At 31.5% G+C, this 27,559-nt stretch overlaps 5 protein-coding genes across 5 annotated transcripts; all 5 read right to left on the bottom strand.

Moving 5' to 3' along the window:
- Nucleotides 1-735: 735 nt before the first annotated feature.
- Nucleotides 736-2,399, bottom strand: LOC102582057 (probable xyloglucan endotransglucosylase/hydrolase protein 25). The gene is made up of 3 exons (XM_006366130.2): nt 2,115-2,399; nt 1,814-2,007; nt 736-1,195 (listed from the first exon to the last, which is right to left on the bottom strand). The coding sequence occupies exons 1-3, from the start codon at nt 2,397-2,399 to the stop codon at nt 835-837; spliced, it is 840 nt and encodes a 279-aa protein (XP_006366192.1). The 3' UTR covers nt 736-834.
- Nucleotides 2,400-4,476: 2,077 nt separating this feature from the next.
- LOC102581731 (xyloglucan endotransglucosylase/hydrolase protein 24-like) lies at nt 4,477-6,345 on the bottom strand. Its single transcript, XM_006366129.2, has 3 exons — nt 6,024-6,345; nt 5,678-5,871; nt 4,477-5,071 (listed from the first exon to the last, which is right to left on the bottom strand). Exons 1-3 carry the CDS (start codon nt 6,288-6,290, stop codon nt 4,675-4,677), a joined length of 858 nt encoding a protein of 285 aa, XP_006366191.1. The 5' UTR covers nt 6,291-6,345; the 3' UTR covers nt 4,477-4,674.
- Nucleotides 6,346-7,757: 1,412 nt separating this feature from the next.
- Nucleotides 7,758-12,059, bottom strand: LOC102581401 (probable xyloglucan endotransglucosylase/hydrolase protein 25). The gene is made up of 5 exons (XM_006366128.2): nt 11,888-12,059; nt 10,861-10,973; nt 9,912-10,134; nt 9,245-9,438; nt 7,758-8,456 (listed from the first exon to the last, which is right to left on the bottom strand). Exons 1-5 carry the CDS (start codon nt 11,978-11,980, stop codon nt 8,051-8,053), a joined length of 1,029 nt encoding a protein of 342 aa, XP_006366190.1. The 5' UTR covers nt 11,981-12,059; the 3' UTR covers nt 7,758-8,050.
- A 2,474-nt stretch (nt 12,060-14,533) lies between these two features.
- LOC107058725 (NAC transcription factor 25-like) lies at nt 14,534-16,194 on the bottom strand. Its single transcript, XM_015304769.1, has 3 exons — nt 15,891-16,194; nt 14,880-15,166; nt 14,534-14,731 (listed from the first exon to the last, which is right to left on the bottom strand). Exons 1-3 carry the CDS (start codon nt 16,192-16,194, stop codon nt 14,534-14,536), a joined length of 789 nt encoding a protein of 262 aa, XP_015160255.1.
- Nucleotides 16,195-18,195: 2,001 nt separating this feature from the next.
- On the bottom strand, nt 18,196-26,934 carry LOC102581064 (calmodulin-binding protein 60 B-like). The gene is made up of 9 exons (XM_015304777.1): nt 26,731-26,934; nt 26,402-26,511; nt 25,760-25,835; nt 24,962-25,020; nt 22,023-22,516; nt 21,777-21,937; nt 21,481-21,684; nt 20,998-21,235; nt 18,196-19,125 (listed from the first exon to the last, which is right to left on the bottom strand). The coding sequence occupies exons 2-9, from the start codon at nt 26,497-26,499 to the stop codon at nt 18,548-18,550; spliced, it is 1,908 nt and encodes a 635-aa protein (XP_015160263.1). The 5' UTR covers nt 26,500-26,511; nt 26,731-26,934; the 3' UTR covers nt 18,196-18,547.
- Nucleotides 26,935-27,559: the final 625 nt, after the last annotated feature.

Below are 27,559 nucleotides of genomic sequence, written 5' to 3'. Positions count from 1 at the left end.
CTAAATATATATATATATATATATATATATATATATATATATAACAAGTTGCCTAGCTATAACAACATGAGGTATTGAAAGGATAAGAGAAGAGATAAGATAATAATTTCTTATTGATTTGATAATTTCCCCTAAAAGTAATGTGTACTTGAAGAATTGATTTTGCTCTTTTACAAAAGTATATAAGCCAAGGCTCAATATGTCAACAAACATTAAAATTTATCAGTGGTACATTAATTTCATTATGACCATCATTAAATTTCATTTAGACAGTCGAAGTAATGACAATATCAATCAAACATCTCAACACAAGATAAAATGTTCTTATTAGACATTTTCAATTCAAATTTTCAAAATTTAAATTAAAAGTAAACATGTCATAGTTAAAATGCCTAAACAAAATTTACTAACAGATTTAATATATTACTTTGTTACCTCATTAGAATCAATAAGATAAGATTTGACCTCCCTACTTATTCTTGTTAAATTTTTTTAAGTAAACCACTTAGACACTGTATCTAGTTGTATAAAAAAAAATATCAAAGACAGAAACAACATAAAAAACATCTACACAAAGCGAACACTTCAATTTACGCTAGCTATTATTAACAAAACAACAACATATTCAGTATAAATTCGATGGCTACCAAACACATGACAATAATTATAAGTACATAATACTTTCAACTTTCAATATTAAAAACCTAACATAGAAATATTACAACACTCCTCCCTTACCACTTAGGCCACAATATATAAACTTAAAAGAGACAAAACTAGAGGAGGCTATTAAAATTATTATACCAACTTTTCTACCTACATTAATTAATTAATTTAAGTGGCACTACACTCTGGAGGAAAACCTTGAGGAAATCTCTTATTATCAGTACAATAATTATATATCATGTATTTTTGTTGCACCCTTCTCAATTTTTCTTCATTCACAGGATCCAAATTTTCTACCAAAAATTTGCAAGAATTATTATTATTATTGCAAATATTGGCATTGAAATTTCTATAAGAGGCTGTAAATGGGGCTTGGGCCCAATCAGTCTTGATAAGCCCTCCCATTGTGGCCCATTCATCAGCATTCCATAAACTTGAATAAAGTTTCATTGATTGAGATTTTGGAAATGCAACTCCTATGTTTTCCATATTTTTGAACTCCCTTATTGGTACATTGTCCACTGAGAATCTGAAAAAAATTGCAATAATTTTTCACCGTCAGATCATCTAAAAGATAATTAGAGTTATTTATACTATATATTATTGCTATAACATATTAAAATATAACTTTAATTTTTAAATATACTTTTTCATTTCAAAGTGTCCAATAGTTTCCTATATATAATGTCTTTGACTCAAGATTCAAAGAGACATAATTACAAACTTGAGATCTCTCGTTAAGAGTGAAATACACGTAGCGCCTAGTAAATATTTTCATAGTAAGCAAAACACATTTCAAGAAGAAAAAAAATGATACTTCCTCTGTCCAACCATATTTATGCACTATTGATCTTTGATACATACCTTAAAAAATAATTAGATAATATTATTATATTATCCTTTTTTAAATATATTAAATTTAATGTTTTAAAGAATATATTGAATACATAATATTCAATAATAGTGATAAAACAGACACAAAAGGATAAATTATCTTTTGATTTTTCAAATTTTTCAAATTAGACAAGTATTGTTAGGCAACTGTTTTTAATATAGTGGACAACTGTTTTTAATATAGTGGACAAGTAAAGATAAACAGAGTAATATAACTTTGTTATAAAATAAAATATTGTTTTAGAGTACTTACACAATAGTTTGTGGATTCCAAAGGATGGAATAAATATGAAAATCATTAGTAGGATCAAACCACAAGTGAAATTGTTGCTCTCTTTCACCTTTGCCTTGTGTATACACATTTGTATGAAGTGTATATGGCTCTCCACTCACATTACCAAGAAACTCAAAATCTATCTCATCATGATTTGATCCTTTTGATGACAACTAAATCAAAACAAAAAAACAAAAAATCAACATCACAAAACATAACAATTAACACAAATAATCAATTTTCTTGATTTTTTTTTTGTAAAAATAAAATAAAATATTACATAGTAAGCAGTGACAGTGCCAGCAGAATTTCCTTGAACTAATTTGATTTGCATATCAATTTTTCCAAATAAATATTCCTTCTTTGATTCAAATCCAGAACCTGAAATATTATCAAGTGTAAGAGTAAGTATTTCACCATTATTTAATATTTCCCCCCTTTCATTTCCCCATGTAATATCAAAATCTTGATTAAGATCATTACTAGCACAATATTCAACAACCATACAACTTATAAATACTGGTATCAAAATAAGTCTAATATTAAAGGAAAATAGAGAAGGCATTGTTATTTTAAGTGGATTTTTTTTTAATTTGAGAATATATTAAAAGTAGAATGAATATAATTTGCCTTTTTATAGTGAATTTTAGATGAAAAGAGACAAAATTGTGTCCAGAAAGGGTGGTTCAATGAATGCCATCTGAAAAATAAAGAGTTGGCAACAGCTTGCTATTTAGTATTTTTTATTATATATAATGTAGCTGAGGAGATAAGGTAAGTTTGTGAAATAAAAAATGGTTTAAATTTTTTAAATATATATATAATGGTTTGTTCAAGATTACTCCAATGTGTACTATATTTTTTTTTTATCAATAGTATTAATATTTTTTTAGTAATTTCTTATTTTTTTAATTTTAATTAATGATCACTTATATTATTTGTGTTTGGATATTGTATGATTTCATTACCATTATACTATTTGTTTTCTTCCATATACATTGCTCTCTATCTAGCTCACTTTATTTTCGTTGTCATTGTTATTGTCATTTCTATATTTTCAGAAATATTTTCTTTTATTTTTATAAATAAAATAAAAATAAAATATGTATACACGCTAATATTGGCCTGGTTGATAAAGTAAGAAGGAAGAATACAATGCTCCCCCGATCTTAGTTTATATAATTTATTAGTCCCAAAAAGAATGATACATATTAATTTTAAAATATCCATTTTATCCTTTAATGAAACGATTTATAGCCACACAAATTTTTATCATTCATTTTATATTACAAATTTTAAAAATCTTCTTTTCTTTCTTAAACTCCCCCGAATCAGGCGTCTTTTCTTAAAAAAAGACGTGTCTTACATTCTGTCCGAATAAAGAACTTCCTCGATTTTTAATTCCATTTGAAACTGAATATTGATAGAGTTAAACTATCTCACACAAAATAAAACGGAAGAAGTAATATATATATATATATATATATATATATATAGTAGTGGAAATTGGGAAGAAATGATAGGTTTGGTGCCTAGTGCCGAGGGATCACTTGATTACTCTGACTTATATTTCAGCAATATATGACTCATCAACAACATTTAGCTACGTGTCATCCTCTTGTGACCTTCTTGCTTCTCTAGATTATCATGTGAATGAATTATATAAAATTTAAAAAATGATGACAAACATCTTTTTGTTTGCCTATTTCATTGGACCTAACTTTTAATAGATTTTTTAATATTTAGTCTCAAGATTTTCTTGATTGGACCTTACATTTAATGGAAATTCATGTGGTCAGACATAATATATAAACATGATTCTTAACTTGGTTTTAATGGATAATGATGCCTAAAATATTAACGGTAAGGATATGAATAGCCCTAAAGTATAGCAAAGGATATTAACATACCATTTATAATAGTTTAGATGTATATTTATCATTTTTCCCAATAAAATATAATTATTAAATAATATATAAAGATAAAAAGGCCCTGATAATTGCGTCGTTGTGCCTGCACTGTGAGGGCTCTCAGCCACATGAATAGTTCAATGTGCTCATCGGAACTTGACCCTGAGACGTGGATCATCCAAGACACATTAGCATGGCGTACTCCTCCTGTTCGAATCGGGGTTTGAAACCAAACTCCTCCTCAAGAGGATAGATGGGACCATTTGGGTGAGATCTAATGTAGATCCAACTTTCGATTCACTTGTGGGATTCGGGCGGTCCGAGGGATCAGCAATAAGAAGAAAATATATATTAAGGTAATCACGCGATCACACAAAATCAATCGTTAAAATGAATCTTTTTATCATTACATAATGATGAATTTAAATGATACAATACACTAATATTTAAACTGACAATACATGGCTAAAGTTTGACAACAATTTAGATGGATAAAATAGTAATTAAACGCGAAGTGTTTTTTGGTAATTATTTGGATTTCTAGCCGTCAATGCAAAATAGAAAAATATACTCAAATTATAATTTACCTATTAAAACAAACACATGTCAAAGAAGCTTTAACAAATTCTGAATCAAACTTCATTTATTACAAAACTCAAAGATAATTAAAAAAAAAAAAAGACAAAAGAATTTCTATATGCCTTGCAATTGTCATATTCTTGTAACATTACATTTTATTACATAATCCTATTTCAAAATTATTAGATATATGTGGAAATGAATTTAGTAAATTACAAGTGGAATATAATAATTAATTACCAACACCAATAGAATCGATATTACTCATACTCTTAAAAAATGCCGATTGCATATGCGTGTCAAATCTGACACGCATATGATAACATTTTAAAAGAGTCTGAAAAATTAGATTTAACTAGTCGTAGAGTTGAAAGTGCACTCTAGAGGAATCCCCTGAGGGAACCTATTGATATCATTACAATAATTGTAAACCATATAGTTCTTTTGCACCCATTGTAACCTAGCTTGGCTTGTAGAATCAAGTTCTTGAGAGAACCATGACTTTGTTGAATTTGTGCATGAGGATTTTCTAAATTCCCAAATACAAGCATTATTGTCTTTGAAATTTCTAAAAGAAGCAATGAATGGAGCATTGGACCAATTTGTTTTAATAAGGCCACCTCTGGTGGCCCAATCATCTGCATTCCATAGACTTGCATAGACTCTCATAGGTTGGTTATTTGGGTAAGGTACTCCACTTGACTTCATGTTTTTGAACACTCTTATTGGTGTGCTATCCACATAAAATCTACAAAAATAAATAAATAAATAAGCCAATATTAAGATAAAGTTTAAATTTGTAGAACTTTAGGGTGGAAAAAACAAGAGAGATCTTCATATTGACTTTGTATATTTTGAACTTTTGATTCTATTAAGTACTAAGGAGATACCCATTTTTCCTGTTTATTTTTACTTGTTCCCGATTTTAATAATAGAATTTTTAATTTTACTAGTCACTTTTAACATATCAAGAAAATATAATTATTTTTCATGTTTTACCCTTAACACTATTAATTAATTACTGACAAAAGAGAGTTGATCAGATGGTAAGCATCCTGATCACTTCCAACCTTAAGGTTGTAAGTTTGAGTCATCAAGGGAGCAAAGATGAGAGCTCTGGGGAAGGTTATAAGTCTGAGCCACCAAGGGAGAAAAGATGAGAGCTCTGGGAAAGGTTATAAGTTCGAGTTATCAAGGGAGCAAATATGAGAACTCTGGGGGAGAGATCACTTCTCAAGATCTAAGACTATAAATATGAGTATTATAATAAAATATTTATATTATATTTTTTTAAGAGACATGTAAAATTCAAAGTGGATAAGTAAAAGTATACAGAGATCTTTTATGTACTTACATAATTGTTTGTGGATTCCATAGAATGGAGTATGTATGAAAATCAGCAGTGGGATCAAACCATAAGTAGAATTGTTGTTCCTTGTCACCTTTGCCTTGAGTATACACATTTGTATGAACAATATAAGGATCTCCACTAAGGTTTCCCAAGAATTCAAAATCTATCTCATCATGTGTTGACCCTTGTGATGATAACTACATATAAATTTGATATAAAACAAATTCTTAGTAATTCATATGATATTCAAAATAATAAATTGTCATATGACTTTAATTCTTGGTGTAGTTTAAATGATGTATCACTAATAACATAAGTCACGTTAGCTTTAAACGTATGTAATACTTACATAATATGTAGTAACTGTACCAGCTGAATTTCCACGCACGAGCTTAAGTTGCATATCAATCCTTCCAAACAAATACTCTTTCTTGGATTTAACACCAGAGCCAGAAACTTTGTCAAGGGAAAGAGTAAGAAGTTTGCCATTGTTTAAAACTTTTGCCCTACCATCTCCCCATGTAACATCAAAATCTTGATTGAAATTATTAGAAGCCAAACTATAATGCAAAAAGCAAAATGCAAAACTGACCAAACAAAGAACTAAGGAAGCCATTAAATATTTGGTTCAATTTTAGTGATCTTTCTTGATTTGTTTTTCACAAGTCAAAGTTTGTATACATGTAAATTTGTATCCATACACTATATATAGGGATGAAAATTGTTAGAACCTAAAGAAAGTTCTTAGAAATTGGAGGGGCCATTTTGGTAATGGAGTAGGACAGGTGGCATCCACTATAATAGTGGGTGGGCCCCATGTATCTGATGTGGCTTAATTTGATGGTTTAGCAAAGTTCATAAAATAGTTTAGTCATCATTACACATCATCATGTAAACAAGCTACAAATTCTTATTCATAAAGTTGACATGGTTTTTGGACTTTTTAGTTTTCTTGGAGAAGATAAACACTTTACCATTTTTATATTGTCTTGAGGTAGTTCATAAATTTTGAAAATGAGTTGATAACATTATTTTATCCTCTTCAGATTTCAGGATTTCATTGGATATACTATTATTATTGTAAGCCTTTATAACACTTTCACGAAAATCGTTATGAAATTAGTATAATTCATTTTTAATTCTAAATCTTGAATTTAAATCGTAAGAATAAAATAGTAGGGACTCTTTCTCCTTTAATTAATGTATAGTCAAGATTTACAAGTTGTAAAAACATTAACTTTTGAGGCTGTCAATAGATAGGTTGGCAAAACTAATTAAGTACTTATCTAACAAGATAAAAGGACTTAATCTAATGGCAAATACAACTCTTCACCTACTTTTCTTTTCGATGTGGCAAAATTTTAATATTATACACTATATATATATAACTTTATATTTATATTCAGATATAACTTTAATTTTTAAATATTATAATTGGAGTAAAATTTATATTCAGACATAACTTTAATTTTTAAATATTATATTTTGACTTTAATTACATTTTGTTATTATATAAACATCTACGAAATGCTTTGAACTTGAATCTACTCCAAGCAGAACATTCTATATCTTTCATTTTTCTATATAGGAGCCATATCGAGATAAAAATAATAATTCTATGCACCAATAATATAGACAAATATTTACATAATCAGATCATCTAAGAAACAAAAAAGAAATTCATAATGCCGATATAATTTTTTACAAGGAACATGTCTATGAAAAATTTGAAATTCGAAATAGTCGAGCTTCAATACAGATATAGAAGACTGGAAAAAATAATCGATGGGGAATACATAGGCAAGAGAGAAGGGGAAAACTCTAGGATATTCTATTGGCTCATGTAGAAAATTCTAAGAACCAATGAATTATATTTCCTTATTTTCTAGTACATTCCCTATTTTCTTTTCACATGTTACTTTCTAGTTGAAAAACCATATATTATATATTTTATATTTTAACTAGAAAGATCTTTTAATGGGTCAATGCAGACAGCTAGAAAATCAATAACTAATAAATCGGTATTTAAATATTTATGCAATGTTCATGTTACAAAATATTAATGGTCAATGAAAACAACAAATTGTTTCTCAAAATAAATGATATAACTTTCATATGCGACATATAAATTGCGTTAGCGCATTTTTAAAATCGCGCATATTAATGAATACAACTTATAATAAATCATATTTCACAAATACAACGCGAAGTTCTAGCTAGGCCCAATGGCCCAAACTAATACTTAGTAACTTTTAATTTCTAAAAAGGGAACCAAAATGTTCCTTTTTTTTCTTTTCTAATAGGAAATTTAAACCTAAAATTCAAAAATTCAAAATATGTAAAAACCTTATACATAATAAACAAAAAATTATAATGTTATTGAAGAAGCTTGCATTCAGGAGCAGGACCTTTAGGAAATCTCCATTTATCGTTGCAATAATCATAAATCATATGTTTTTTCTGCAATGCTTTCATTCTAACACGACTTCTTCGATCTAACTCATATGTTAACCAAGCGTTGTTGGTAGAAGGAGGAGAGTCTATATCACATGAAGACGAGCTAGTTAATCTTGAATAAATACAAGCTTCATATGTGAAATTTTTGTAGGACGCTACAAAAGGTGCTAATTTCCAATTGGTTTTGACACGGCCACCTTGTGTAGCCCAATCATCTGCGTTCCATAGACTTGAGTATAGTCTCATTGGTTGGAATTTTAAATATGACACACCAAGTCTCTCTAGATTCTTGTACTCTCTAATTGGTATACCATCAACGTAGAATCTACATTCAAAAAAAGAGGAAATATCTCATAAGAAAATGTATAATATTTTGGAAATTGCAATAAATATAGAATATATATTCTGATAGCTAGCTCAAGTGGTAAGGATTCAAGACTATGAAAGGAGATGAATTAGCATCCCAGCTACCAAGGTAGGACTACTTACACCCTTCCCCTCTCTTAGAACGCCGAGGTCTGACAACTAAAATGTGGACAAGAGAATATGAAGGTCCAACATCAGGTGAAACAAGAATTGAGTTGGTCTGATTATGAAATCATGAAAAATAATGGATATTAAGCATAACTCAATCCCAAAACTAGTTCACGAGGTAAGTATTGATAAAGAGATAAATTGTCATCCCATCCATCAATATGAAAATGGATCATGTAATTAACTAGCTTAGGTAAACTTTAAGGAAAAAAATGGCTTGAAGTGGAATTTTCTAAAGCAAAGTAAACATACTCTTCTGTCCAACAATATTGTTCACTATTGACTTGACACACTTCAAGAAACAATAAGTAACAGAGGTAAATATATTAAATTTAATACTTTGAGAAATGTATTAGATATTGATTAGCATTTAACAACAAGGGTAAAATAGACACAAAAGGATACATTATCTCTTGATTTTCCAAACTGAACAAGTATTGTTGGACAACTATTTTTAGTATAATGGACAAGTAGAGATGGACGGAGGGAGTATATACTAAGAGAAATGTAAAGAAAGAAAGTAAGTTAGTATAGTGGATAAGTAAAAATAAACGAACGAAGCATAATAAAAGTACTTACATAATACATTTAGAATTCCATAGGATTGAATATGTGTGATAATCTGCAGTTGGATCAAACCACAAGAAGAATTGTTGTTCCCTATTGCCTTGGCCTAGACTAAAAACATTAGTATGAAGAGTATAAGGGTTCCCTGTTGAATTTCCCAAGAATTCAAAATCTATTTCATCATGCTTGTTCCCTTGTGATGATAGCTGCAACAAAGACGAAAAAAAACATGTTAAGTTTGTACTGTTATTCCAGAGTTGACGATGACATAATTCGAAAAATTTCTCTAAATACGTCATACTTCTCACATAAATTGACCGATAAGACACTATTAATTGAAAGTCAAATATGCTTAGTCAAATTACGGAAGAACTAAAATCATAATATACCAATAATTGAAGGATCAAAAGTATAACATAATTGTTAATTGCTCCACTATGTAATTAAGGATATGTTATGTTAAGTTTGTAATGATACTCTATAATTGAATTCTTTTCAAAATATGTCATGCTTTTCACATAGATGGACCGATAAGACACATTTTCGTTGATCAAAGGTCAAATATGCTTAATCAGATAATACAGGGACCAAAATCATAATATATCAATAATTGAAGGACCAGAAGTGTAACATAAGAAAAATCAAGTTTTTTCAGGCAAAGGTAACAGATAAGGCTTACGTAAAATGTAGTAACAGTGCCAGCAGAGTTTCCGGGGACGAGCTTAATTTGCATATCAACTTTAGCAAAGAGGTACTCTTTTTTAGACTGAAAGCCTGATCCAGACAACTTGTCTAAGGAGAGTGTTAAAAACTCTCCATTTTCAAGTATTTTTCCCCTGTCTTCTCCCCATGATATCATAATATGCTGGTCAAATGTACCATTAACTAAAACTACAGGGAGGCTGCAGCAAATTTTCACAAAAAAAGAAGAAGAGAAAAAATTAGTTGATTGCCATACTAAAAAACCAAGAAAATACTTTTTTTTTACCTTATCAGTGTATATTAATTAAATTCTCTTATTTATTTTATTTTAAAGCGAGAGAAGTATTGATAACACCTCTGAATTTGGTGTAAATTATTAGTTTCGTTCCGAACTATTGATAGTCTTAAAAATATCCTTTTACTTGACAAATTAAACTTAGATATACTCCCGATATGCAACATGACATATCAAGTAATCTCAAACTCTTGTAGGGGCATGAAACTCTTAATGAAAAGCCGAGAGAAGTATTGAAAGCAACCCTAAACTTGACGAGAATTTAGGGGTGTATTCCACTCATATTGTTGCAAGATTAGAATTTAGAGGTATATTTAAGTTCAGTTAATCAAGTAAAGAGGTATTTTTAAAGCTATCATTAGTTCAAGAATGATATTCATAATTCACGCCGAATTTATATGTAAACACTTCCCTCTTTTAAAGCTCATTATATATGCCACATAAGTGGGTAGTTCTCACATGTTATATTTGTTAATCACTATTATTAATATGTCTTGAAAAAATGACATTATTTCTATACGTAGAAATAATCTAATTTGAAATTTCTTATGTTACTCTGAATAAGATAATTTATAATCATATAAATATTACTAACTCATTTTATAAGAATAGCGAAAAAAGATTCGTGTACCTGTCAACAACACGTTCTTCTGATGATTTTTTGGGGTTCACTACAATACGATTAGGAGTTTTTTCCAGGTTGCGACGGGCTGAACTAAAAGACTGAGATATGAGTATATCTACCTGCTCATGTAATTAAATAATTTCATGTTAATGGATGTTAAAATCACTATTAAAAAACCAAGAATTTTGAACGAAAAAAATCATTGAAAATATTTCTGACAAGTCAATTTCTATGAATTCCATAAAAACAAAATTATGGTATTGCAAGTTTATTTAAGGAAACCACTATTTAAGGGGTTCAAATTAAGGTTCGTATCGAAATAGTATACCATTAAATATAGTTAGCAGAAACATTTCCGACAAGTCAATTTTCAATTAGTTCTATCGGAAGTTATTCATTGAGAACTTGATGATTTTTCAATAATGAACATTGAACAAGAAGATTCAAATTTATGTTAATGCATGTTTAACCACTATTTATAAGGGGTCCAAAGGTTCCTATCGAAATACCATTAAATATAGCTAACAGAAATATTTTCGACAAGTCAATTTCAATTGGTTCTATCAAAATTTATTCATTGGAACTTGATGTTTTTCAATACTCAACATTGAACAACAATATTCAAATTCATGTCAATGCATATTTAACTACTATTTATAAGGGGTCTAAAGGTTCCTATCGATCGAAATGCCGTCAAATAGCTAGCAAAAACACTTCCGACAAGTTAAATTTTCAATTTGTTCTATCGAAAGTTATTCATTGGAACTTGATGTTTTTTCAATATTAAACATTGAACAACAAGATTCAAATTTATGCCAATGCATGTTTCACCACTATTTAAGGGGTATTCCAAAAGTTCTTATCCAAATACCATCAAATATAGCTAGCAAACACATTTCCGACAAGTCAATTTTCAATTGTTACTATCAAAAGTTATTCATTAGAACTTGATGTTTTTTTCAATATTGAACATTAATCAACAAGATTCAATGTTTGAGATGATAATTAATTAATTAAAGAAATAGAAGAGTACCTTGAAGACAAAAAAAGCAGCAATTAAGAGGAACACCAAATATGGAAGAGAGGATCTTGACCTTGATGAATTTCTTGATGAAAATAATGCCATTTTACTAATTTGATCTTTGAAAACTCTTGCATTCTTGTTTTTCTATTACTCATAATATAATCTATAAAAATATTGGATTTTTTTTGTTCATTGATTAATTACTAATTTATTTTTTTCATCTTTGGTAGTGGGAACATATTGGTAAACAACTATGTCCATTCCTTCTTTCTTGCTGGCTTCAATCATCATCACCTAATTTTTTTGTGGTCAAATGTTCATATTTAAATATAATATTATAAGTATCTTTTTTGTACTTTTAATAATTAATTAATATCATATTGTTTTAATAATCTTTTCTTTACAACATGGAATATGCTATTTGTGATATTTAATATTGCACCGCATCTCTTCCACATCATGAGAAGAATTTATTTTTTTATGTATTTATTGAGTTAATAATAACAAATTTTCCTTTTTTCATTATTGATAAATTTTAATTTTCGTCTTTGTACTATCTGAGTTCTGACTAAGCTTATTTAATCATTAATTATTTCTGTATGTGTAGTACTTGTTATCTCATGAAAAATTCTATTCAGAATTAGTGAAAACCTTACGTGCTTTCGAAAAAATAGAAAAGACATGGAGGAGGACTTCGATTTATTTTTCTTTGATTATTGAGTTACTAACAAATTTTGCTTTTCAGTTATTGATAAATTTTAGTTTCTACTCTTTTATAGTATATGACTAAGCTTATTTAATCATCAATTATTTATGTGTGTAGTACTTGCCACCACATGAAAAATTCTATTCAGAATTAGTAATAATCTACATGTTTTCGGAAAAATAGAATAGACAAGACATGAAGGAGTACTGCGAATGTCCATCTCATGTTTTCAAAATTCTTAATCATTTTATCGTTTAATTAATGCCATGTGTCAATTCATATTTTAGGATAATATAATTGTAAAATTGATCCAAATATGACTAATTATTTCTTACATAACGAGACCTAATGCACTATTTTGATTAACTAAAATTAAATATTTTGAGTCATATATCACAATGAACAAAACGAAAATTATCAATTATTGAGATATCAAAATTCAAAAGTATTACTCTCCCTTGATTTTTATTTATTTATATTTTGTTGTTGTAGGTTAGTGGGGACTCATCCTCTTACTTTTTAATAAGATAAATAATATTTTTTTAATCGTGTTTGACTTTGATACATATTAGTTCCCACGTGAAAAAAGAATAATTCCAAAAATGTCAAATGTTTTTTTTAATTATTTTATATTGGTGAAAGGAACAAAAGGTTATATTTCTACCTAATATACATGTTAATTGACAAAGCTATTGCTTTATTTCAGTCATCAAAAGTCAATTTAAATTAAATAAAACTATAACTCGTTAGATTACAACTTGAAAATAATAATTAATTTATCATTCTACTCTTTGTTAGCGCAAAATGTTTGATATGCACTCATATTTAATAATATATGTTATATCGATAATAAATGCATCACTAATTCTGAATATAAAAACATAATATAAACGTTATCAAATATATATATATATATAACAAATGAATCACTAATTATGAATATAAAAACATCATATAAACATAAATGTATCAATAATGTAACACATTATCCCAATATATGTTACATAGATAACAAATGTATCACTAATTCTAAATAGGATAGATTTTCCTGAGGTAGACTATTTGCTACCTCAGGCAAATCACCAGTTCACACTACATCAAAATATCAAACCAGAATTGCGAAAACTTAGATCTAACTAATATTTTAAAGCTAATCAAGTGTGGTAAAAATACCACATATGTTAGCAATCTTTCTTTGATGTACTAGTCTCACCATTGACAAAGTTGTTCGAGGTAGTAGTCTCACCATTGATGAAGTTGTTCGAGTTAGTTGTTTCACAATTGACAAAGTTGTTCGAGGTAGTAGTCTCACCATTGATGAAGTTGTTCGAGTTAGTTGTTTCACAATTGACAAAGTTGTTCGAGGTAGTAGTCTCACCATTGATGAAGTTGTTCGAGTTAGTTGTTTCACAATTGACAAAGTTGTTCGAGGTAGTAGTCTCACCATTGATGAAGTTGTTCGAGTTAGTTGTTTCACAATTGACAAAGTTGTTCGAGGTAGTAGTCTCACCATTGACAAAGTTGTTCGTGTTATATTGTGACTCGTAATTATCCACAATGTATTGATCAAATGCATAATGTTGGTCATGTTCAAGATACTCACCATAATCGCCTCCAAAACCTTCGTTGTTCATGGTGTAATCATGTTCGATTGAGTTGTTGGTAGCTGTAGGTTTGATCATCAAAGGTAAAGGGGCGCCATCCGTATAATTGTTGTAGTGATCAGATACATAATTTTGATAGTTAGACATGATTGGCATGTAAGAGTATTGAGGTAAGGTAGAAAGCCCCGTGTGAACTTGAGGGTGCAATGACATTGCATGATTGTAGTTGTTATTAAAGTTTGTGAGATCGTTTCTCATAGAGTCCTGATCTGTACCCTGGAAAAACATTCTTGCTTGATTGTTGTTGTTAATGAAGTAGTTTGTGGGATCGTTTCTAATAGGGTCTTAATATGTACCCTCGGGAAACATAATTGCATGATTGTCGTTGTTATTGAAGTTTGTGGTGAGGTCGTTTCCAGTAGAGTCCTCATGAACTTCATCAATAAATGGATCATCATCTCCCCTCTTTCTCTTTCTTCTGGTGGACCTAGTGGTAATTACATCATTTTTATTGTAGAACCTACACAAAACCCATTCATCCAACTGCAAGAAAAAAAAAAGAACAATTAAATATAGGAATAAAGTAAATAAGAAAACCACATATACATTCAAGAACTAATAGTAAACTATAAAGTGAGATAGTTTAAACAGTGTAATACGATATTTAAGTGATTAAATATATCGAACGTACCTTGGGATTTCTGGGTGTAGAACTATTTGGAATTGGAATTTTAGGAATCATATATTCATGCATAATCCAATCAGTTTTTTTTCCTTTTGGAGGCTTTCCAATGTGGTAAACTAAAGCTCTTCTCGATCCAATTTTACTATTTTTATCATTTATACTTATATCTGCTCCAGTAGCTTTCCAATACCCATTCCCAGTACATCTATCTGGTCTTTCACCATTTGGATACTTCCGATCTCTTGGAGTAAATACATACCATACGTTCTCTGCTGTCGTTGGCTTAAGATATGCTGCGAAAAAAAATAAAAAATATCGATATATTTTAACATGTTATAGTATTATAAACGTTACACGCATGAAGGACATATAGTAATTTGTTGAAACAGACTTATTAAAGGAAAATAAATGTTGGTTTAAATTATTATCTTAAAAACATGATTAGATAATAAAATTGGAAACGCTAACACAAACCCTAAACAAGATTGAGTCGAAAAATTACATGAAGAAAAAAATAAAAATAAAACACATAAATCCTAGTTAGTTATCTTCAACAAAAATCATGAATAAGCAAGAGGCCGATGCAGCATTATACGTACCGTCGTTGTCGACTTAGGTTAAATATATGCTGCGAAAAAATAAAAATTGCAATAACTATCAATGTATTTTAACATGTTATATCATTATAAACGGTAGACCTAGCTCAATGACATCATTGATATAAACTTTAATGTAAATATACCTTATACTATCAGATCATCCAAAAAATTGAACATATTCACGAAAAAACACGAAGACATCTAGTATTTATTGACTTATTAAAGGAAAACAAATGTTGGTCTAAAAACATGATTAAATTAACCTGAAATATTTTGAATAAATAAACTACATCACTTGAAAACCCTAACACAAACCCTAAACAAGGAAAAAAAAGAAGCAAAACACATAAACCCTAGTTATCTTATTAAACAAAAATCATAAATATAATGAAGAGGCGGATTCAAAATTTATACGTACCAGCAATCGTGTCAGGATCATACTTATAAATATTCATCTCATAAATCTTGTTAGGTTGCAAAGGCAAATTAGCAAGCTTCCTCTCCAAATAATACTTAATTAGCTCATAATCCGTAGGATAAAATCGAAAACCTGGAGGAAATTTTTTCATCAAAGCTTCAACATCTTCAGTAGACATAATTTGATCACCATTACTGTTCTTATTACTAAACACAGCACTAATTGGGAGCTCATTTATATGATTAGCACTAATTAAATTATCTTTGGACACATTGTTTGTAGGAGATGTGTTATGGTTTTCCATGGACTCTGTAACTTAAAACCCTAATTGGCTAATTAGATGGAAGATGTTAATAGTAATTACAAATCTAATTAACAGGAAGAAGAGTTTTTATATTATCAAAATGTTGTTTACGAATTACTATGGGAAAAGGATTTGACTAATATGAGTTGTATTAAGTTTAGATAAGTATTAATCCTACTAAGATATTTTTAACTACTTTGATTGGATGAAATATAATTTGAAAATTAATCCAAAATATTTTTTTAATTGAAAATTTTAAAAACCATATATTTGGGGATTAATAATTTAAATAAAACTCGTTATATTATGCACATTCTACTCAAATAAAGCAACTAATCTAATATTACAAAATTAACTCTACGGATAAATATTGTGTATAATTTTTAAGATATATATTTCTAACTTAATGATTGGAGACTTTACCAAAAATAAAATTTGGGGAAAAAACATTGTTATCTAGTATATGATGTATCATGCAAGTTAAACTAAAAAAACGCAATTTGTGGCTTGGTTTGATTTTGACGTTGAAAAAAAACTCGATCATTTTTTATTTCTATAGTTTGACATTAATAAGAAGAACAGTCAAGCCGAGTTCAAATCAAATTGACGTAATATATATATAATTTAATTTTTTTTTATTACACAAAAATATATTGATTATAATCTACTTAATAGTTAGTAATATGACTAAAAAAATTGACAGGTGCTATGTCTTTGCCTTATTTTTCTATATATGTTTTCCTAACACAATATTTTGGAGATGTCTTTTATATTTTTATTTTATTTATTTTATTTATTTAAATGTATTCGAAACTTAAAGTGCTGCATTAAATCATATGATCAAGGGAACAAACCTTTCAATATGAGTATGGTTCATTAGGTCGTTACTCAGGGTTCTACAAAATTTTGAACCAAAAAAGTCGGTCGACAGTATTTCAAAAGTTTATGGACTAACACAAACCGGAAAAACTGAGAAAATTTTAAATTTTTGTTTTGTGATCCCTAAATGTTATAAAAAGTGGTATAGATCATGTAGATGCTATAAGTATGATTCACTAAGTCATTACGGTTGATTCAAAAAATATTTGGGCAAAACAAAATCAACAAATAATATGTTTAAAAATTCTTGAACTTAATATATACGAAAAATTGAGAAAATATTAAATTTCTCTATCGTGATCGCGAAATGTTAAAAAGAAGAAGAGAGGTGTGGATTATCTAGAGATTGTGGGTATGGTTCACTAGATTATTAGTGATAGTTCTAAAAATTTGTGGATCAAAAGGAACCGGTCAGTAATATTTTCAAAAGTTCATGGACTATTCGTAATAATCTTTGGAAAGATGATTTCAGGATTAGTCCATTGATTTTTCCAAATATGCGTGAAAAACTCAATTTGAACTCAAATTTTGTGAGTCCAATGGTGACAACCTATTAAATGATACTTATTATTTTCGAAATGTGTACATCGCTTTCTTAGAGTTAATATGTCAAGAAAAAGGAATTCAAGATTCTCTCAATTTTATGTTTATATTAGTCCATGAATTTTACAAAATGTTTTAAACAGCTATTTAAGCTCAAATTTTATGAATCCATCAATAACGACCTAATAAATGATGCTCTTTGTTACCCAAGGGCAAACATCGTTTTTTATTTGAGTGTATAGCGCCAAAAAGCAACACTAACCATAGCAAAACTATAAATATTGGTCTTCAAGTCATTTCGAATGGACCTATCCAGGTTGAATCAGAAAGAAGTCGGTCAAAGAATCAATGGACTAACACACACCGAACATTCTAAAGGATGGGAGTTATGCATAATGTTAGTGGAGTGATGCAGTCTAGAGAGGATTTATCTCCATTACTATCCTGTTATGCATGGTCAACAAAGAGGCTTTTGAGCCAAAAATCATGTTCTTGTTACCTACAAATTACAATCATTTTTGGCACTAATATTGCAATGGAGAGAGCAAATTAAAACCATAATATAAGTTAACTAAACACTCAAATGCAAAGCCAATCAGCATCTTTTTTTATCATAAAATTCATATAGAATTCAACACACAGGTGTTCTTGAAAGCATATTTCCCTTGGGTCTGCAAACTAATACATTACATTACATCTTGAAACAGATAGAGTGAGCATGATGGAGTTAACGATGAGAGCGTTGAAAGAGAATGTACTGTACAGGCTTCTGTACATGAAAAAAAAACAATCAAATTGACTAATCCCTCGGAAAATATACTGTCTAGAGTCGAAAGCTAATTACTCGGGCCTGCATGACCACGGCCTTGTGAATAGTTATTCAAATGGTCGATGGTCAAGTCTAAATGCCCTAATGTTTCCAAACCAGATTTCATTCATCATCCAGTTCCACGAGCTGTGCACGCCTCTCAGCTGCCTTCTTCCGCACAAAGAACCCCCACCTCATTGCAGCCTTAATTTTCAGCCAACCTACAACAGCTTTTCCAGGGCGTGTGCGGTCCTCATCATAACTGAAACTAGGAGATGGTGAAGGCATGAAAGATGGGAAACCATATCCATCTTCAGGCACATTTACAGAACCATGGCCTCCCATGCTGAAAAGTCTCAGCAATTGTTGCATATCATCATTCTCAAGAATTTCATTGCTTCTCATTCGAATTTCCTCCTCAGACAAGAATTCGTCAACTCCCTTGTCCCTGTTGTGTGACCAATCATCAAAAGGATTAAGATTGGTTTGTGGGAGAGATGAGGTAATTGTCTGGAATGAAGATGATTGTGGAGGACCAAGAGCCAGGCCAACATTGTTGTCATATCTCGTACTCTGGAGCTGATGACTGCTGGTTATTTGGTGCTGAGGCGCATATGGAGTGCTCTCAAACTGTGAGCGGGAATTAGAATTCATCATAGGACTTTGGGTAGGCATCCTCATGTTGTCATTATAACCTGAACCTGTTACACCAAATTAAAAGATGATGGTATTATGAAATTTGTACTACAGAGGATAAGTTTGGGAAGAAAGAAAGAGAGAGCTTAACCACAAAAGATCTCCAAGAGTCAAAGAAACCAAACTACAGACATGATTAGATAGGACCACAATCCACAAATCATATCTCCCCCACCCCTCTCCTATCCATTTTGTCCTCCAAAATATTGCCTTATCTTTCAGTTCATTTTTTAACAGTCTTCTCATTACACTGGTATTACAACATACGGAACGCCATTTTTTACTTCTGTACATTTTTTCTTAACTCTATTGACAACCCTACATATGCCAAAAGGAAGTAAGCAATAATATAACTTCCTCCTTTTTTGGGGGATTAAAAAAAAAGGACAGCTTGGTGCACTAAGCTCCCGCTATGCATGAGGTTCAGGGAAGCGCCATTTTTTTAGTAGGTGTTGCAGTGTAATATTATTCACAGATAACATAACACTGATTGACAAGACAGGTGTTGGAGTCAATGATATGATGGAAGGGTGGAGAGAAACCATAGTCTAAAGGTTTCAAGTTAAGCACTAAAACAAAGTACCTGAAACGCAAGTTCACAAGTTCATTAATATAATGCCTAAGGTGGAGGGGAAGTGAAGCTCGAGGAAGCTTCAAGTATCTTGGGTCCATAATCCAAGGAGACAGATTGACGATGATTTCGCACATCATATTGGAGCAAGGTTAGTGAACTGGAGGCTCACAATCAGTGTACCGTGTTATAAGAATGTGTCGTCAAAGCTTAAAGGTAAGTTTTACAAAATGGTGATTAGACCAACACTACTATATGGGGTAGAGGATTGGCCAGTCAACGTTCAGAAAATTAAGGTAGCGGAGATGAGGATGACCAAATGAATATGTAGGTATACTCGGAAAGATATGATTACGAACGAAGTTACATAGGCAAGGTAGGAGTGGCATTCCACTAGGTTAAGATGGTTCAGGCATGTGAAGAAGAGTTGTGAGGATGCACCAGTATGGAGGTGCAAGAGGTTGGTTGTAGGCTGTATCAGGAGGTAGGAAATGTAGAGGCTGAAGAAGAATTGGGGAGAGGTGATTAGACAGGGCATGACACAACTTCATTGTAGAGGCTGAAGAAGAATTGGGGAGAGGTGATTAGACAAGACATGACACAACTTCATTTGACACAGGACATGACCTTAGATAGGAAAGTATGAAGGTCAAGGATTAGGTAGAAGGTTATTAAGTAGCTGAGTGTTGTCGTTTTCTATGTGGAAGAGGGAATGTGCTAGTCTCCCTTGTCCTCTTAGTAGTATTATTCATTGAGATATTGCATAGTTCCAAATTCTTTGATGCCTATTACTATCGGTTGTTGAATTTGTCTGCATCTTGCTACTTTGCTGTCTTTTAGTCTTGTGTCGCATACTTTCCTTTTGAGCCGAGGGTCTATTGAGAATCATCTCTACCTCACAAAGGTATGGGTAAGGTCTGCATACATCTATGTAGTTTTCAAAAATAAATGTCTAATCTATGATGAGACCTCACAACAATATTTCCTCATTACATGTTAACAATCCATTATCACAACTCTGCAACCTTCAAAATCACTGCACATTTTCGATGAAGAAAAAATCATTTCCTCAAATGCTATAGGCAAATGTAGCTTTTCAAGTAAAAACAAATGAAAATGAGGGGAGTGGTAAAAGTACAAGAGTCATTGATGGTATGCGTAGCAGCCAAAGTACAGCTAAGCATACCATCAATGACTCATAGACCAGCCAAATCAATTAAACAAACAGAACTATTCAAAAGAAAAAAGATAACCACTCCCTGAGTACAACCAACAGACGAATAAAATTCTGAAATTAACAGTTTACCTCCAACTAGCAAGTTGGGATCCATAGAAGATTGCTCAGATTGAACTGGAACAGGATGGCGTGACTGCGGAAGCTGATTAACCAAGGTGTTGGGGTAATCCATTGGCCCAACAGGAAGCTCGTTCCTAGAAGAGCTTGGATTTTGATTTTGCTTGATGCTCAGAAATGACTTGCCATCATATTCAACGACTTGATTCCAATTATCGTACGCCTTCTTGACCAAAGAATCTACGTATACCTACAAGAACATTTGAAGTTCATTAGAGCTGGCACATTCTTTATCAAAAGGTAAGCACCACAATTTTAAAAAAATAAAACTTCAAATTCGACTGCAATTTTAGATTTTGAAAAAGTCAGTTGAATGATCAGGCTGATATAGCTTAGAGAGTTAACACAGTATGTTAGGAATTCAATAATATCAACCCCAAAGAAAACTCAAAAATCAAAGAAACATTCTCATATATATAAAAGAAAATAAACCACCTTCTGGCTGTCTGAAAGTGAATCTGCCGAATAGTATTGTTCACCAGCTATAAGGCCATTCAGCTCATAAATATTGTTGAAAACAACACCAACATTTCTCGAATCATCAGAATAATAGACATAAAGCTTCCCACTCAAGACACAGGTCTTTGCATGTTCTATTAGCGCCTCCCACATCTTATTTGACATACCGCTTCCAAGGATCTGCCGAAATACAAGTCAGATTGAAGACAAAGTGCAATGAAATGTTAAGTTAAAATTTTCATTTTCCTTTTTATATCTCACTATACACTCACACTTCTTAGTTTCTGTGGGTCTCTAACCACAAGCCTAAGGAAGTCTTCAACAGTAAATATCCCAGACTTATTAAGCCTCTTGTGGAAAGAACCATCCTTGCCAATCTTCTCCAATCTCCAGACATCATCATTTAGAGCTGGTGGATAATGTTTCTTGTACACTGCAGGGAGTAAGAAATTCAGACAAAGTCATTAATTGTTAGAATAGAGAAAAGTAACAACAAAAAGTTTAGACTAGCAGCCTACATTCTCCACGGTGATCTTTAACAGTGAAAGCCTCAGTCTTTGCTTCTCGTATGCGTACTCCTTCACAATATCCAGAAGCAACTTTCATGCCAAGTCTGAACTTCCTGCTCCTTATCCAACTTGAATTATCTGTAAATGTGAGATCCCCCAAAGTTCCAACGCCTTCCTTGAGTGTAATTTGCAAGTCACCAGTTAAAAGAGGTCTCTTTCCTTCACGCTCTTTAACAACATGGCTGTCAAATTCTTCTTGTGTCCATCCTTCATCATCTTCATTGTTGAAATCACCTTCTAGCACAACAACGTCCAGTTTTATACATGATTCAGGACCAGCAGTCACAAGATGGCCAGTATTTGTGTCAATTAAGACAACATGGATAGCAGCACCATGCTCTCCTTCTACTTTGCCTCCAGTGAACAGAGGCAACGATAGCCTAGACCTAAACTGAAGCTGCAAGTTACTTCCATCGGGCCCTTCAATTCTCTTAGGAGATGACCTGAAACCTGAAGACTTTAGGATGGCATCTTCTAAAAACTACATTGCATATTCAGTGAAACACAGATAAAATTTAGTTGTATACGTACTTTTTTGACAAGGTTAAAGTTATCATACTATACATCCTATTTTGATTGTATACGGCCAGAAATGCTTACAATTTCTTAAACCAACCTTGATATGCTTAAGATTTACCAAGAAACCTTAATCACAATTCACACATAGTACATAGGGGTTCAGGAATAGGTTCGAATAGTAGTAGCACAAAAATATGTCCAGAGCCCAGAGGCTCATAAACTAATTTTGTTTCTGATATCATGGAAATGCTTGGAAAGCGAATATGCACACAGAGAAAGAAGTTCAGCATACTCCCTCATCTGTTTTTTTGTACGCATAAAAGAAGAATGAACAAAAACAAGACAATGCACTGCAAACTTAAGTGTATGCAGAAATCACATATTTGAAATTATTTCATTAGACATGCTCTTTTTATATAACATAGTGTACAAACCAGCTTGCATCCACCTCAACTATTCCACCAGGTACCCACTACCTTCCACCAGCATAAGTACCAAGTAACTCTGTCCAATGCTTAGGTAGATGAAAGAAATCACCAGATATTTTCAGTCTCAGTTAGGACTTGAACCCTGATCTCCTCAACTAGCTGATATGCAATAATCAAATAATGTAGAAAATTCTGTATATTTATTGTCCAACAACACACCCAGTGTAATCCCATAGTGCATACATCTTGTCCAATATTGTTTATTTTTCAGCTTTATGTTTTGAACACCCCTACCAACTTATATTTCAACTAGAGTGGAATCCATTTACTTATAAAATGTTTACAGATATAACTTAATCAAGGTTTAATAGACCTTCAAAGAGATTACATAAAACAACTAATTACAGACTATGTTTTATTTTCCATTTCCTTTTCCCTTTGTAGATGCGTTCATGCTTGAAAGTAGGGATTTGTGTCCTCTTTTTGCCTTGGGGGGCTCCAACAGTTCCTTACCCAACATCAGAAAAGTACTCAAAATAAACATTACTCTGGGTAAAACTAAAAAAGGGTATGAGATACTAAAGAACCAAATACAAGTTTTAACATTTTCTTTAGTCGGTGTTTACAAACAGGTCCAACTCTTGCGACATGGTTGAGTCACATCTACCCATTATGGTGGTATGGTATCAGAATAAGGTATTTCAACACATGTAAGCACCAAGCATATGACTTATGGCCAGGTGGTCAATGAAACTGGAACTGCAATGTCTCTGTATACCAGCAGAGGCATAAATACGTAATTTCTTCCAATTGGCTTAAACACATTGGACGGAGCTGCCAAGAGGATACAAGTACCAAGTGGAATAGTCAAGGTAGGCATAAGTTTTGTACACCCCGTAATTTAAAAAGAAAAAAAAAAGCACGAAAGGAGCACATGTCCTCCAAAATCTTTTTTACAATGAAATTAGATGTTTAATATCCTCCAAAATCCTTTCAACATGCACAACTAGGAAAGAACACACAACTTTGTATAGATTATTGTAGCACGTAGTTGGAATACTCTTCTTTAAATTAGATAATAAGCATCAGTCCATGTTCAGAAAAAGAACCACAACATAATGCACACTGCAGCTGAACTACGTATTTTAAGAAAAAAGGTACTAAGCTATGGCCAAAGATTGAACTAACTTATTTAGGATCCTTAAAAATTCTACAAGCATACTTCTTTATTTCTGTCTTTAAACTTTTTGATGAATCAATAACTACATGAATCCACAGATACTGTACAATATAACCACAAGGTCCAAATGATCTACATGACTTCATCTCTCTCACCTAGAGAAGGATTTTAAGCCAAAATTTCCTCATTCCTTGTTGATTTCTTATCCATCAACTTATCTTTTTCTTTTTTTTTGAAACTGGTTATCCATCAACTTATCTTTTTTATGACCCACAATGCATTGGAATCAACAGTGAATCAGATTCAAGGACCTAAAAATATTTTAATTTCAAGAAGTTGCAAGAGGTAATGGTGGATGGGAGAGAGAAATGGGAATAGCTTATAGAGAGAGGGGGAAGATGAGGAATGAGAATGGGGATGGATTTGAATTTTTTATGGAGAATAGCTTTTGTAAATATAAATGATGGTCTGGCATATTATCTCATGTGGATAGTGATCAAGGACCACACAGGATGGTCAAAAGGGTTAAAAACACTAATTTTGAACACATATTAGCCTATATATGAAACCCCGTGAAGCTGGGAGCCGGGAACACAATCTAGTGCAACTAGAGGGTGTCTATTTGGCTATTCTGTCTCTTTAAAATAAAAAAAAGGTAGAATTCTCTCCACCTAGAAGCATAAAAATGCAAAAACTTTTCCAAATAGTGTCCATAAGAAAAACAAGACTTAGATACAAAACAGCATAGTTCATAGCCTAACCTTCCAGCAATTCTGGCAGGGCCTAATTTAGCCAATGCTCGTTCCACCTCTTCACTAACCTGTTCAGTTCAAATGGTGAAAATCCAATAAGAAGCCTAAACATCAAGTAACTGAAATCACAAAAGATAATTCTCGCATGTTAGAATATTGAATTTTGTACAAATAGATGTACATGTCTATATGTAGTTAAATGTGAAGGGTCATTCATCTTCTCACTCTACTAGCATGATCAACTATACAACAACAACAACATATCCGGTGTATTACCACAAGTGGGGTCTAGGAGGGTAGAGTGTACACAGACCTTACCTCTATCTCATGAAAATAGAGAGGTCGTTTTTGAAAGACCCTCAGCTCAAGTAACGCATAACAAAGCAATTTGAAAAGGAGAATACAACATTAAATAAGACATAGCAACCAAGTCACAGCAAATAATAGGGAAAGTGTAATATAACATATAACAAAATAATACAACAAGTACAATATCAAATCTAAAGGAAAGAACAAAGTTAGATTTCCCAGTTGAAGAAAGATAACTCTTATCAGAGAAAATATCTACAACTGGTCAAGATAAATTCCCAAGTTCAAATTCCACATAAAAACAAAAAAAGCATAGAGACCTGACCTCCAAAACAGACTTGCTTTCACATAGATGATAAACTTAATGTGAAGACATCTTTCCTAGCAGGATCAACCAATTGAAGATTACGAAAGGAATTACTACTCCAACATTAAACATATTTCAGAAGAGAGAGAGGAATGCCAGGAAAAAATAAATCATAATGTTATATATCTTACAACTCTCCGAAGAATCGGTTCCAACGACGAGCAGAGCTTTTGAAGACTATCCACCTTGAGAGCTTCCACAATAACACTGCATAAAATATATCATTGATAATCTCGGATTTTTTTAGGAAGAGAAAAAGCATACAGGTAAACTTCTGTAAATGACAATTTTAGCAATATGAAGGTACACCACAAGTAAGTAACGCCACCAAAGTATGTACTTATTTACAGAGCCCATTGCTCCAACTAAGAGATCATCTCCCATAAAAAGCCTTCCCCAATAAAAGAAGAAGAAACCCAAAATAACAAGAAAACACAGCAGAAAGACAATTGTTAAAATACACGTTGATTGTTAGTATATTGTTTCCTAGATACTAACTGATACACATTGAGCAAACTGTTAACAAACTTATTACATTACATGACTCAAAACTGACACAAATATCAAACATTCTAACTTTTACTTCAACAGGATTAACCTTTCAGCAATTACAATGATAAATTTCATTTTCTGCATAAAAAATACAAAGTGATAAACTTAGCACAGACCCAAAACTCACCCTTCATGTACCAACAACAACATACCCAGTGAAATCCCACAAGTGACCAACTTCATGTACCAAAATTAACAAACAAAAAATTACAAAGCTTTACCTAGCTAAAGCAGGTCTTTTACGCTCAGGCGGCTGGTCATCATCATCCTCCAAGCTCCTCTTCATAGATTTTGTCCTCTCCATATACCTAGTCTGCATTTAGACAAATACCTTTTTTTCCCCCAAATTCACCACAAATAACAAAACAAACAACAATCAACAAAACAATCCACAACAGATCTTTAAGTTCATTCAAGAAAATCTCCCACAACACCCAAATACACAAAATTCAAGATCCCCACATCAAAACCCTAATTTATTTACACAAAAATATCCACATATATCCATAAAGATCACAACTTTACAAGTGGGGTTTTCAGTAAAAGTCACCTGATTGGTAATTCTTGAAACTTTAGTTGAACCTCTGAGATTTCTCTCTCTCTCTCAAGAACTGAACACTGTATTTATTTGTTTGACAGTTTGTTTTTTTGCCTCTTTTGAGGTGCTGCTGATGGTGGGATAGGTTACTATGGGTGGGTGGGTGAAATATCTGGGGGTGTAGTAAAAGGGGTCCCACTTAGAAGACTATTTTAGAGAGAAAAAGAAAGAGAGTTTGATATCTTTTTGGTATTTGCTTTATGTCTTTGATGATGTTGGGTGGCTGCCTTAGCTTTGGATAGAATGGTAAGCAAACCAATTAGCTTGAATGAGTGTACACAAGATCTAGACCATTCATTTTGGGTGATCTCACGTCACCATAATTTTAGGTGGTGTCATCTTTTGTCCTTTTTTGAAAGTTTTATAATGGGCCTGAATTATCAGTTTAATCATAAATTATTGATCATGATATATTTAAGTTTAGTTAGTCAAGTAGAAAAGTGTTTTTATGAGTGTCAATAGTTGAGGCGTGAATTATTAGTTTAATTTCGTACTATTGATCAGAGTGTATTTTAGTTTAGTTAGTCAAGTAGAAAAATGTTTTTAAGACTGTCAATGTTCGGGGAAAAAATTAATAACCACGCCAAGTTTAGGAGTGTTGTAATACTTTCTATCCTTACATTATTTATATTGAAAGATTATAGTGGGATAATAAGTTCTCCTTTTCCTAATAAGGTTTCTCGTATTCAAACTATGAGAATAATATCACTTTAATAGAGAGCATGATTTACATTTAAGTAGAATTATTCATTGCTTTTGGAATAAATATGGTATCAAATCT

Source organism: Solanum tuberosum, unplaced genomic scaffold (genome assembly GCF_000226075.1).
Source record: "Solanum tuberosum cultivar DM 1-3 516 R44 unplaced genomic scaffold, SolTub_3.0 scf00613, whole genome shotgun sequence".
Taxonomy (NCBI): domain Eukaryota; kingdom Viridiplantae; phylum Streptophyta; class Magnoliopsida; order Solanales; family Solanaceae; genus Solanum; species Solanum tuberosum.
Note: the sequence above shows the minus strand (reverse complement) of the source record. Positions and strands in the feature narration are given on the sequence as shown.

Excerpts from the sequence above, each read along its gene's own strand:
- LOC102581401 (XM_006366128.2), bottom strand. The coding sequence starts at position 11,980 with ATGGCATTATTTTCATCAAGAAATTCATCAAGGTCAAGATCCTCTCTT. Across the intron at positions 10,974-11,887 it reads CTGCTTTTTTTGTCTTCAAG|GTAGATATACTCATATCTCA; the intron begins GTACTCTTCTAT and ends TTACATGAGCAG. Across the intron at positions 8,457-9,244 it reads TGGAATTCTAAATGTATTAT|ATTCTACGTTGATGGTATAC; the intron begins GTAAGTACTTTT and ends TTTTGAATGTAG.
- LOC107058725 (XM_015304769.1), bottom strand. The coding sequence starts at position 16,194 with ATGGAAAACCATAACACATCTCCTACAAACAATGTGTCCAAAGATAAT. Across the intron at positions 15,167-15,890 it reads TGATCCTGACACGATTGCTG|CATATCTTAAGCCAACGACA; the intron begins GTACGTATAAAT and ends TTTTTTTCGCAG. Across the intron at positions 14,732-14,879 it reads CTACACCCAGAAATCCCAAG|TTGGATGAATGGGTTTTGTG; the intron begins GTACGTTCGATA and ends TTTTTCTTGCAG.
- LOC102582057 (XM_006366130.2), bottom strand. The coding sequence starts at position 2,399 with ATGCCTTCTCTATTTTCCTTTAATATTAGACTTATTTTGATACCAGTA. Across the intron at positions 2,008-2,114 it reads GCACTGTCACTGCTTACTAT|TTGTCATCAAAAGGATCAAA; the intron begins GTAATATTTTAT and ends GTTTTGATTTAG. Across the intron at positions 1,196-1,813 it reads TGGAATCCACAAACTATTGT|ATTCTCAGTGGACAATGTAC; the intron begins GTAAGTACTCTA and ends AATTTTTTTCAG.
- LOC102581064 (XM_015304777.1), bottom strand. The coding sequence starts at position 26,499 with ATGCAGACTAGGTATATGGAGAGGACAAAATCTATGAAGAGGAGCTTG. Across the intron at positions 21,685-21,776 it reads ACCCACAGAAACTAAGAAGT|ATCCTTGGAAGCGGTATGTC; the intron begins GTGAGTGTATAG and ends GTATTTCGGCAG. Across the intron at positions 21,236-21,480 it reads CACTTTCAGACAGCCAGAAG|GTATACGTAGATTCTTTGGT; the intron begins GTGGTTTATTTT and ends ATGTTCTTGTAG.
- LOC102581731 (XM_006366129.2), bottom strand. The coding sequence starts at position 6,290 with ATGGCTTCCTTAGTTCTTTGTTTGGTCAGTTTTGCATTTTGCTTTTTG. Across the intron at positions 5,872-6,023 it reads GTACAGTTACTACATATTAT|TTATCATCACAAGGGTCAAC; the intron begins GTAAGTATTACA and ends ATTTATATGTAG. Across the intron at positions 5,072-5,677 it reads TGGAATCCACAAACAATTAT|ATTTTATGTGGATAGCACAC; the intron begins GTAAGTACATAA and ends TTATTTTTGTAG.